Source organism: Erithacus rubecula (genome assembly GCF_903797595.1).
Source record: "Erithacus rubecula genome assembly, chromosome: 15".
Taxonomy (NCBI): domain Eukaryota; kingdom Metazoa; phylum Chordata; class Aves; order Passeriformes; family Muscicapidae; genus Erithacus; species Erithacus rubecula.
This window is the reverse complement of record NC_136667.1, coordinates 15,201,575-15,213,673: the sequence shown is the minus strand read 5'-3', so window position 1 is coordinate 15,213,673 and position 12,099 is coordinate 15,201,575. Positions and strand designations below refer to the sequence as shown.

General features: G+C 47.7%; 1 protein-coding gene across 16 annotated transcripts in view; it reads left to right on the top strand.

Moving 5' to 3' along the window:
- The window catches only part of ZMYM3 (zinc finger MYM-type containing 3), a 32,335-nt gene that overhangs the window by 760 nt on the left and 19,476 nt on the right, over window positions 1–12,099 (top strand). For 4 of the 16 annotated variants that reach the window (XM_079318704.1, XM_079318703.1, XM_079318699.1 and 1 more), the window contains exons 1-5: window positions 5–139; window positions 6,948–7,045; window positions 9,385–10,281; window positions 10,947–10,990; window positions 11,352–11,424. In XM_079318704.1, the coding sequence (XP_079174830.1) occupies window positions 9,399–10,281; window positions 10,947–10,990; window positions 11,352–11,424 (1,000 nt within the window). In that variant the 5' untranslated portion in view covers window positions 5–139; window positions 6,948–7,045; window positions 9,385–9,398. Of the gene's footprint in view, window positions 1–4; window positions 187–6,947; window positions 7,083–9,384; window positions 10,282–10,946; window positions 10,991–11,351; window positions 11,425–12,099 lie in introns of those variants that run through there. The other 12 variants (XM_079318701.1, XM_079318710.1, XM_079318700.1 and 9 more) reach the window with 7 other exon arrangements.

Sequence of the window (12,099 nt, the reverse complement as noted above, 5' to 3'; positions counted from 1 at the left end):
ACAGCCAATAGGGCGCCGCCGCCGCCCCCCCGTCGGGTTGCAGCGCGTTGAGGGCTCCGAGCGGCGCCTCCATTTAAAGGGGCCGCGACCCGAATCCGGGTTCTGGGTAGAGCGGGCGGCGCAGCACGGGGAACGCCAGGTATGAGCGGTGGCGGCCGCGGGGCGTACCCGGCAGCGTCCGGGGAGGTGCGGATGGGGCCATGGGCCGGTCTTGGGGCTTCGCGAGGAGGGGGCGGGGCGGGCGCGTGCGGCGCGGGTACCGGGGGTGGGGGGGCGGTTGATCTCGGGGGGGGCGGGGGGGCATGGGGCGCCTTGCGGAGGGGCGTGGCTGATGCCCCACGAGGGGGCGTGGCCGGTGCCGCTCGCCCCCTCCCCGGGGCGGCCGCTTGGGGGCGCCCTGCGGCGGGTCCCGGGGGGCTGAGGGGGGAGCCCGACGCGACCCTCGCCCCTTATGGGGGATCTGGGCTATGGGGCCCCCAGGATGGATGGGGAGCCCCAGCCTGACCCCCGTGCAGCTCCAGTCCAATGGAGACCCCAGTGCGACTTGCGCCGCGATGCGGAGGAGGCGGTGGTCTCTGCACCCCTCCCTGTATGGCAGGGGAGCGCGTTTGTCTGGACCCCATCCCCGCCTCGGTTCCATGGAGATCCCCGTGCGGCCCTCGCTGTGCAGGGGGGTGGTCTCTGGAGTCACCTGGCATCGATGAGGACCCCCCCCCCCGATGTGATCCCCATCTCCGACCCGGTGCGGAGCGCACCCTGCACCCCTTGCGTTGGGGGAGGATCGTGCGACCCTTATGGCTTTCGGGGCGGGGGTCTGGGCTCTGGGTTCCCCTGCTGTGGCCTGACCCTCATTCCCACCCCGCTTCCATGGAGACCCAGTGAGATCCTTGCCCCTGATGCAGGAGGTGGTCTCTGGGCCCCCTGCGATGGAGGGGGAGCCCCAGCCTGGCCCCCATCCCTGGTGTGGGGGGCAGCCGTCGTGGGGGCGGTGGCCAGCTGTGCCCCCAGCCATATCACTGCTCATGCACAGGCTGGGCCCTGGATCCATGGCTCTGGGAGGCCCTGGAGCGCTCAGCACAGCGGGGCCCGTCCTTGCTGAGGGGCTGTGCTGAGCAGTGGCAGCAAACAGCCCTGGCACTCTCTGCCCCAAAGCTCTGCCCTAAAGCTCTGCCCTGGCACACACCCTGGCTCGGCTCTCCCTGTGTCCCCAGGGGGATCAGCCTTTATGGTGGTGTCACCACACACAGGAGCAAAGGGAGCAAAGTCTGTGGGGTTCAGCAGCTGCTGCTTTGTGAACTGGACAACCTTTCTGACATCCTCCTCCTGTGTGTGGGGGAGTCTGGAGCCTCCTCAAGGCCTGGTGGGTATGTGTATCCCTGGACACCATGTGCTGCTCTCGAGGATCTGTGTCCGTGAGAGAAAGGTGCAGCCCCACAGGGCTGAAGCTGCCTTGGGCTGCCGTGAGAGGCCCCAGTCTGCTGAAGCCTTCCCATGTGGGCAGTGTAGCTGTGGCTAGCAAGGTGCCCTGGGGAGCATCAGGTTCCTCCTGTGTGATTTGTAGAGGTGGAGGCAGGGAGCTGGCTGTGGTGTGTGCCTGGCATGGGAAAAGGCCCTGGCAGTCAGATACGCTTGTGTGGGCAGAGGCAGCACTGGACGTGCTCTGTGTCAGGTGATGGTGGGGGTAGGATTTTCATCTGAGTGCTGAGGGATGGTTCCTGGAGTCTCTTTTGATGAGGATGAGAGCTGCTTCATTTGTGCTCTCCTCTTCTCCTGCTGTGCTTCCAGGTATGGCTTTTGTTCTAGGCTGTAACTTCTTTCCCTTTCATTGCAGCTGCAATCCCCAAGAAAACTTTTAATCTGCATTTTCTCACCTAACCCTGCCTAGCCTGGGATCAAAGCTGGTTATAAGAGCATAGCCCTGTTGTTATTGTGAGCTCAGCCTTATGAAAGGAACATCCACAGCCTACAGAGCTGTAATGACTAACCTGAGCCTCACAGCTCCATAGTGCATATTTGCACAACCTCTTTTTCTCTCTGCACCTGCTCACATCCCTCTCACTGAGTGCCCTTGCTTTGGAGGATGACAGTAACGCCACATTCTTCCACATCTCTGCAGCCAGAGCAAGGGCCCAGGCTGAGCCCATGGCCAAAGCCCCTCGTATGGTACCTTTATGGATGTCTTGCAGTCAGTGATGCTGGGATGTTCAACTCTGATGGACACAGATGTGCTGGCAGAATCCTCATTGCAGAAGGGTTGTGGTCAAAGCCATCCAATGGAAATATGGAATAGGCTACAGCTGTGACAATGCATTTGTTAGCTTAGCGAAGGCAGTGCTAAGGATTTGACTGGATTTGTGTTTTAGTCTCAGTTTTATTAACTTCTTCCTCTGCTGATGGTACACATCAGAAAATGGCAGTGTTTGAGACCATCCTCACCAGTTCTGCTGGCCATGGGCTCTGGTGCTGTCTCCTGGGCACTTACTGTGAGCCTGCTCTGCTGGCCCAGCCCTGGGCAGCCCAAGGGGACAGGAGGTGGTCTCTAGACAGTGTGATATATTGCTCTGTTCAGTACAGCCTTACCCAGGGCCAGTTTGAACAGCTGCATGTGAGGTGAGCCCTCCCAGTGCTGAGATCCCTTTTCTAGTCCCTGGTGGCAGGCATCTTGCAGAGGGGTCTGGGACTGTCAGGGGAGCAGAGGAGACAGCTCACACTGTGTGTTTGGCTCTGCAAGGCCTCTTCAGGAAAATGACGTTTTGCCCTCAAAGATACATCCTCTCAGAGACTCTGCCCTTTTGTCTTCTCTCTCTTCCCTGTGCAGTAAGGTTTATTCACAGAACCACAGGCAGGTTTGCATTGTAAGTGACCTCAAGAAGTGTCTGGTCCAACTGACCTCCTCCTCACAGCAAGGCTGACTTGAGGCCTTGTTTGTTGTTCAAGGCTTTGTCCAGTTGGGTTTTGAGAACCTCCAGGCAGTGTGTGGCCTGTTCCCAGGCTGGAACACTCTTCAGAAGAGTCACCTGCTGTCCATGCAGCTGTCCTCTCCAGCTGTCTGTAGCTGTTTGTGGAATGTGCCAGAACACTTTGTCAGGTGTTCTGATGGCTCCCTGCAGCATTTGGGCAACAGGTAGAGGGACCTGATAACCATCTGTTTTTTACTACTTCCAGGTCTTCTATTTAATTTAAATCATTGTCTTGATATTATTAAGGCAGCTTGGACACACTCTGCTTTAACATGCTGTACCTCCAAACCTTTTTTTGTTGTGCTTCTGATAGTACTTCCAAAGCTTTTTTACCCACTCAACCCATTCCCCTGCATTTAACACTATTTTGGCTGTACAAACACCAGGAGAATTTTCTCTTGGACTTGATCACTGAGTGGAGTTGGTTCTTGAAGCTGAATTGCTCTCCAGATAGCATTGCTGCTAAGGGTGTACTTAGACTTGTTACTCCTTTCTGTGTTGCACAGACTTGACATTGCTTTGGGAGATCCTGGTCTTACAAGATGTGAGGGCATCCAAGCCATTTCAAACTGCTACCAGGATGGCATCTGGATGGATGAGGATGCTCCTGTTGCCTGTCTTAGCATTTACTGCTATGGTTAGCAACAGATAATGCTGAGATTGAGAAATGTTGTCAATTATATTTGAAGTGTTGCAGAGAGTCTCCTGGTAAACCTAATTCCAGGCAATTCTGTGAGATTTCTGAAATTTGTCCTTCCACTTTCTTGAAACTGAGGTGAAGTTTCTGGAATGTGAGCTCAAAATCCAGTTTGGTCATTCCTTTTAGGAATTTACAGGAGACTTATGGTTGTGTTTTGCACAGCAGCACCAGCTGCTCAGTGCTAGAGGATTTAGGCTTTCTGAGTTCAGGGTGATACTACATTTGAGGCCTGCAACCCTGAGCTGGGGCTCCCTCAATAGGAAAATCTAGTGGTGATCTTTTGCTGGATTTGTGACTATCAAAAAACAATTGTGGGAGTCTCGATGCTGCTGGTGAAATTCTGGAAAGACCCTTTTTTCTCCTCTGTACCAGTTACTGTTGTGTAGACAGTCCCAGTGCATGTGAAGACTGGCCTGAAGGGGATGTGGTGAAAGCTGCTGCAGTTTGCACTGATTGAGAGTGAATAAAAAAAAAAAAATATATATATATATATATATAATAAAATAGGTGAGAAATGTTCACCAAACCCTGCCTGCAAAGCACAAGGATTTGACCAGTGGCATCTGCAGGAGCTGTAACTGACTTGGAGTGAGTCATTGCATGTAAAACCTCCAAGTCACAGCAGGCTTACAGATCCTATGGTCAGTTGTTTAATCATGTGTTTATGAGATTTTTCAGCTTTGATTTCCAGCTTTTTGCATCCTTGTGTGCATCTGTCTGTATCTCTAAGGAGTTGTCTGCCATAGATCTTTTTATGATTTTTTTGAGATGGGTCATGTCTCCCTGTTTCTTTTCAGTGAACAAAATAGGTTTAGCACTGGAAAGTGTTTTCTAAACCATGGCTATAAAACAGTGGGATTCTTGTGACAGATTCTTTTTTTTTCATTTGAAATATCTCAGTTCTTCCAGTAAATGATATCAGTTGTAGACAGTAGCCAAGAACGTGACACTGACAGTGATGGTCTAACATGGCACTATGTGCAAGTAGCACTGTACTGAATGTCACCAAGTGGGCTCTGTGCTCTTTGAAGTCTGAGTCTGCAGCTCAAAGAGCTGCCTTTCCAAAAACACTAGTAAGTAACAAAATCTTTTCTGCTCCTTTCTGAAGAATTTCGACTGGACTGCAGCATGGTCCACAGTAGTGTGCTTAGTTTACTGGTGATTCTTTGTAAATTCATTTCAGTGGAAGTGAGTTAGCCAATACATAATAAAGGTTTGCAGTGCTTGAATTTAGAATGCTATCAGCTGTCCAGATAAACTCAGATAAGTCACAGCAGAGAGTTGGCTTCTGCTCAAAGTATAATATTGTTAATGTAAAATATGTTGACTAAAACTATGCTGGTAGGACATGACACTATTTTCTTAATGTTTTATTGATGGAACTATATATTGACACTGTTGTTTTTGTTGAGAAATACTAGGTGAAGTGTTACTGTTTTTTTAAAAATCTGGCACAAAAAACTAGAAGCTTCTTCCAGAGCTCTGCTTATGTCTTACAGACCTTGTAGATTGGAGGTGGCTGAAATGTTGATTAAAGTGTCTTTTGTAGTTACTAGTTAATTATTTTTATATTTCAAATGATCTCTAATAGTGAAAATCTGATTACCCATCCATGAACAGAAGTCCAGGACAGATACCCAAGCAGTTGCTGTTCCTTTGCTAGAGGAAAGCAGTAGCTGCATGGCTGTGGGATTTTTTTGTGGGCTGTAAAGACTTCTGAGATGTTCCCTTCATCAGAAGGGAGTAACAACAGCAGTTTTCTTGCTGTCTGTTTTTAATTAAATGTTTGATGGTAGATCCTCATTTCTGTAGGTAGGCCACATATTCCCCTGCTAATGGTTACCTGAGTTACAGCACCACTGATATCTTTAATAAGCTGGATAATGTCCCAGGTAGTCACTTGGATGTGCTTAAGTGGCCTGGCAGAGATGCTGCAGTTTGAGCTTCCAGATCTGAGAGAGGATCCCACGTGCCCCTTTTGGCAGGAAGAGCTGGGCAGGTCTGCTAGTCACAGGTACTGGGTTTGGCAATCAGTGTCTTGTTCTGTGCCAGTCCTGCACACCTGGGGAGGACCCTCAACTGTCTCATCACTTCTTTGGAAATGCTTACTTTCTACCTAAGGAGCATTCTGCTGCAGACTGATGTGCAAGAGACTTGGCTCCTTCTACTTGTTCTTCCCAAGAATATATCTCTTACTGAATACTCCAGGGAGTACTTACTCCTAAGTAAGGAATAAGTTCCCAAATGGAGCAGTTACATATGCTGCTAAGTGCAGGATTTCAGCACACTGCCTCCTGGTGGTCATGCTGCACTGTACTCTACTTGCTGCCATGGAAAAGAGGAAGATTTTGAGCAGACCAGTGACCAAACTGTGGTGACTGAGCTGTGCAGTTAGCTGGTCCTGGGATAAGAGGGGTGATGACTTGAGGTAGATAATTTCAGCACCTGCCAGAAACAATAAGCTATTCTCTTTCTGTTGTAGAAGGTGAGAAAAGACTTTATCAGAGATAAAGTGCAGCTTAACTCACTGTGGAGCTCAACAGAAGGCCCAGACAAATCTCACTGCCTATGGCAGACAGAAGTAGAGCTTCTTACCTTGCTGCAGTAGAGCAGCTCTAATTTCTTCAGGTTGAGCTTGTTTTCAGAGCAACCCACAGAACTGGAAAGTACCATTCTTTCCTGTTTTGAGAGCTGCCTTCCTCATCCTTATCAGCTGGTATTTGGAAGCCACTGTAAAGAATTCATTGTCAGGGACATTCCGTGCTTTCCCACTCAGACTGTTTGTCAGCATCACCTTGGGTCCAGCCTCAACTCTTAACTCCATCAGCTTCTGCAGATTCTTTTAAATATATCAGGAGTTGGCATTCATCTGCCTTGTATCACCTTGGAGTTCTGCTGCAGCAGGTTGAAAATAAACAAAAGGAAAATACTTCTAAAACTAAATGTTAAGCTGCAGGACTTAAAACCACTGGAATTTTAGGAGGTCCAAAGTTTAAATTGGTTCAAAGTCGGATTAGGCAGATTCACAAAGGATTTGCCTGGTACAAACTCTTAACAGGGACACTGGCAGTGCAGTTCAAGGCAAGTGGTTCTTCAGCAGCTGAGCCCTTGATTGGAGGATGTGCTGAAGAGGAACATCCTGTTAGTTGTGTTTCTTATTCACTCTCCCCAGGTATCCATTCTTGGTGTGAATAGGAGCAGGATATTTGAGAACATGGTCCTTTCATTGGACTGCAGCAGTCCTTAGCTTTGCACATCCTAAGAAGAAGTTTTGTTTCCTTTTCCAGAACGTGAGAGCTGTTCTGCTGGGAGGATTCAGACAGAGCTGATGAGAGGGGACAGGACCTCGAGCACAGGGGGCTGTGCTTCCAAACAGAGCGTGCGAGTGAGTGCTCTTACTGCAGCCTTGCCTCTGCAGGAAGGTCTGTCCCAGCCACATCCCAATAGTTTGGAGTTGCCTTAATCTGCAGAATTTTTGTTCTTTCAGACTTTTCTGTCGGTCCAGGATGTTGCCATTTAGTCAGAGTTTTGTCTTGCATTGTTTTACCCGAGGTTTGAAGGCAGTGTAAACCAGATACCTTTGGTCCACTTGTCGGGCACATGAGTTCCATGGATTGCTGCTTGCATTGTGCTCTGGGAGGGAATGCCCAAATGGATTTCCTAGGCTGCAAATGTTTCCAGGGTCTATTTCTACCAAGCAAAGACTAGGCCAGCTGAAAGTGGGAAATACTTTAGAAGCTTCACCTTAGTGGTTCATTGCAAACTTGTGCAGTGTCTGAGGTGATTCTGAGTGGTATGTTAGCTCTGTTAAGTATACCTATAAATAAATTCTCCTTCTTCATCTGGACACTTTGAGTTGGTTTTGCTTATTATTGTACCATCTGTGAAATTGGGTGGGGGATATCTTTGAGCAGGAGACATTGTTCCTATTCTGAGCAGCAGAAAAAAACCCCATGTTTATCATCTTGGGAGGATTCTCATCTGCTTCAAATCCTTAGAACCTTTCTTTCAGACATCTTTGTTTCTATTTCACTTTGTTCTTATTTCTGTCAACCAACCTAAATCATCTATTAGATCCTGTATTTCTCTGGAATTGGCTTATTCTAAAAGTTTTGTCTTATCTTGTAACTAAAAGTGAACAAAAACCAAAGTCTTTAGGGGTGAAAGTTGCTAAGCATTTCTAAAGATTACATTTGCTTTAGTTTCTGTTTGTGGTTGTGGGAACAGTGCTTTATCTGCCACCAGGAAACAGAAAACATCATTGTGTATTTAGATAAAATAGGGAGGCAGTGGCTTTGAAATCCAGTTGTTTGGTATGATTTCCTTAAATTTCTGCTCGTATAAGTTTCAGAAGTTGAGTACCTTCTCTGTCCAGGTATGTTCTGTTCAGTTCAGAGAAAACCATTTGTGAGGGAACTTGGTTGTCCTTTCAGAGGGTAGGATATAAAAAAAGAGTTAAAACAGCTATCATCAGTGAAATTATATCAGACTTCCTGCTTCACTGATATGGATGAATTATGCCCATTGTAAGTCCAAATATACAAAAGTACCATGTCTTCTCCTTCAGGTCTTAGAACAGTGCTAAATTTAGAATTTGAATTAGTCTGATAGGGAGGGATAGGTAGTTGCCACATAATTTGATTCTAGTGTCTTTTTTGTAGTGTCTACTTAGAGCCTGTTTGAGGACATGATGTTATTTCAAGTCTTACACTACCTTGCCACTTGCAGACTCCAGCTCCTTCTCTCTTCCTCTCTTTGGGTTTGTCAACCATTATCTCTTTGCAGGGGTATAATTCAGTTTTAGACCATATTCCTTGCCTCATCTCAAAGTCTTGACCTTTGTCTTATGATAATGTCAACCATGAGGTTCTGGGCTGTTAACTTTCCCTCTGAGGCTGGCAGTCTGCATCACACCTTCCTGTTCCAGTGCATTGTTTGTGCCCTGCAGAGTCACACTGGTCTTTTTTCCTGACTCTGCATTGCATGCTTGTGTCTATCTTGCTACTTGTTCTTCTTATGACTACTTTTAACATCAGAGTTTTACCACCTTTCTTCTTGCCACTCTCCAGAACTCCTCCTAGTTCTAACTTAAGCTTTTCCAGTTATTCCATGCCTGAATATTAGCCTACATAGTTTTGGGGCTATGCAGTAGGCGTAGTTATACTGTAATATTGTTTATATCTGTTGTCTGGCAAGATTAATGCTTGTTGTCATCCTGGATCTTGTTAAGACTCACACTTCGGGGCTTGAAAGGAGTTATTTCTACCTCTGTGTTTAAGAGGAAAAAAAAAAGGTATTTTAAAAATTAAAAGTGTGTTAGCTACATAAAAACAGATCACGAGAAAGGACAGACCAGATTACTGGGATAGAGAAGAAGGCAGGGCTGGGGATATTGCCACAGAACATCGGTGTGGAGCCTCCTGAATTGGTGTTTGACCCATTTCTGATACCCCTAATGTCTCATTTAGCATAAGCAAATTTCTTTGCTGTGCTGTGGTGAGGGCTATTGAGTTCCCAAAGGTCTGTTATACCAAACTACTGCATCCTGCTGCTGACCTTTGTACCCTCACAAGTAGAGGTGATTCACTTGCTGATGTCTTGGTATCCTGGTATAGCCTGGCAGCATTCATGAGCCTTTACTCCAGCAGTGTTCAGAAGAGTGGACATTCATATCCTATGTTAGACTGCTTTTCATTAACTTGCAAGTCTCTCTCTCATTTCCAGTTGCCATCTTCTAAATGGATTCCAGTGAATTTTCAGGATCTTTGGACCCCCTGTCCTTACCTGACAAACCACTCATTGGTGATCTCCCTGCTGACCTGGAGTTTGGTGAAGATCTCCTGGGCTCCCAAACAGCTTCTACTCAGGAAGCTTCAGTTCTTCAGCCCCCTGCCTGGGATCAGTCCAAGCAGATGACTGCAGATGAGGGCTTGGACCTTGTAGTGAAAGCAGACAGTGTGTCTGAGCTAAATAAATCAAATGACTGTGTTCTAGATAAACCTGGTGTCTTGGATATGCCGGAGAAACCTGGTGTCTTAGATGATTTGGGTAAAACTTCTGACTTGGTGGAACTGGATAAACCAGAGGATCTGGATGGGCTGTGTAAGGCACAACCTTCCCAGGATGTGGAGGGTGGACTGGCAGATTCCTCTGCCATGTCTAGAGAAACTGTTGATCCAGAAACAGGGAAAGAAGGAGAGAATGCACCAAAAAATCCTTCTGGGGATGCAAAGGAAGATGCTGCTGCTGCTATTCCCACACTGTCTGGTGACAATCCCCCTGAATCACCCCAACAGCCCATCCCTGACTCCAGGGACCTCAGCAGTGCCCCAGCCAGGGAAGAAACCACAGCACAGTCCTCGAGTCCCACAGTGCCCCCACCTCAACTCAGTCTTAAACAAACAAAGAAGATGAAGTTGAAAGCACCAAGGAAAAGCTCACCTGTGCAGAGGGAAGGGCTGGCACGGGAGGTAGAGGCACAACTGAGCCCAGACAAAAGAACTTCAGCTTTGCCCTCTGAGCCTGTGGAGGAAAAGCAGGCAGAGGATGGGGATGATAATAGGAAGAACTCACTTAAAGAAAACACTGTAGTCAAAGCACAGGAAGCCTTACCATCAACCGGTAAGTTGTTGGCTCAGCAGAACCTGGATTCCTTTTGCTCAGGAGGTCATCTAGCTACACACTGCTGAAGCTGGAATCTGCTTTGCATTCCAGCTCATCCCCTGCTATGGAAATAGCCAGCTCTTCTGAAGGTCTAGTTTTGGGCAAAGCCTCTCGTGTAAAGGGAGTAATGTTCTGGTGTGCACAAGCTCTTGCTCTGGCTTTCTTGGCTTTAACTGATTTTTGGTGCTTGTTGGTAGCAAGAAGCTTCCCCAGTAAAGCTGTGGCTGCACAACAACTTAGCTCATGCTCTTCATTGCTGGAGCCTTTACTGAGGGTCACCAGCAGGTGTTTCCAATAGGCAAAATTCCTCTGCCCAGGCTGGCCATCCCTAGGAGATGCTCAGTCTTGATCAGAAGCAGTTGGAGGTAACTGCCCAACCAGCCTGCCTCCCCCATACAGGGAAGTCTCCCCTTTACAGGGCTCCTCCCAAGCTGTGGGTTTGGATCTGCAGGTGGTGGATTTAGGAGCCTTCCACCACCAGAACTGTACTTGATAGCCAGGACAGGCTGAGGCTTCATGTGCTGACTGACCCAAAGGGTGGCTGAATTTGAAGAACACGTGTGCTCTTCTATTGGGGAAAAGCAAGATGTTAGATGCAAACTTCTTCTATGCTTCTGTTCCAGGAGAAAGCCTGTCTGGGAAGGGAAGCGAGCTGCCGACTGAGAAGGTGAGGAGCAGTCAAGTATGCATGGTACAGGAGCATAGAGCAAGGCTGGCTGTTGTCAGACTCTGAGGGACACTGGCTGTCTTGCCAGCCCTCTGGAAAGGAGTTTGCATGACTCCTGTCCACTGCCACTATGCTGTAATGTGGCTTCAGTGTGTCCCTGCTACCCTCAGCTGTTATAAGCCTACTTACCTCTCTCCTCTGTCTTGCCAGCTCTGATCAGGTACCCATGGAGTTTTATCCATTTTCAGCTAGGTTTTGGGAAGCCAAATCCCAGAAGTTGGAATTTCATCATAATCTGGTATATTTATCCATGGTTGTCCTAGCTGATAGTTAACCTAATTGTTTTCTGAATGTCTTCTAGGAGCAGAAAAGAAGCGAACGACCCAGAAGATCAGAAACTGCCAGGCCTGAAACTGTGAACTCCTCTGAGAGCAGTGAGTAACCAGGGCTGGGCAATCCCTGTTTTCAGCCAGAGAGAGGCCCAGATCCATTGTGAGCAGGTAGTTCGTGGTGTGAGTACAGTGGGAACTCTGGAACTTCCATACACACTTTCCTTCTACACAGGACAGATCATTTCATCCCACAAGTCTTCATCCTGGGGTACTTGCCTTGCCTGCTCAGGGCATTTAGGTCAAAACAGGGAGTGTTGTAGTATTTTTAGAGTGGTGTATGGGCACCAAGCACTAAGTAACAGGATGAAATTTGGGGGTGTTCCCAGGAAATCCATCTTCCATCTACTCACCCAGGAACTTTTTTCCTTTCTCTCTATGAGAGCAGGCTGTCTGAAGGAAGGTTGTATCTTGGAAATTTTTCTGGAGAAGTTCATGATAAGGGTTGTTCTTTGACATATTGAATGTCACCCTGCCATTACCTAGTATGTGTGTGTTGCTCCCTTATTGCCTGCCTGTGCTAGAATCTGGTGATCAGCACATTCCCTTTCAGGTCTAAGGTACATGTTCATGCTTTGGGCTTCTGTTCAACCTTGGCATATCATGACTTCCTAGATAGAAATTGTATTTAAACCTTGTTTATTTAAACAATTGATTCATTTCTAGTTACAACAGAATTTTTTTTAAGGGTCCCTTTATCATTCCTCTCAGACAGGAATA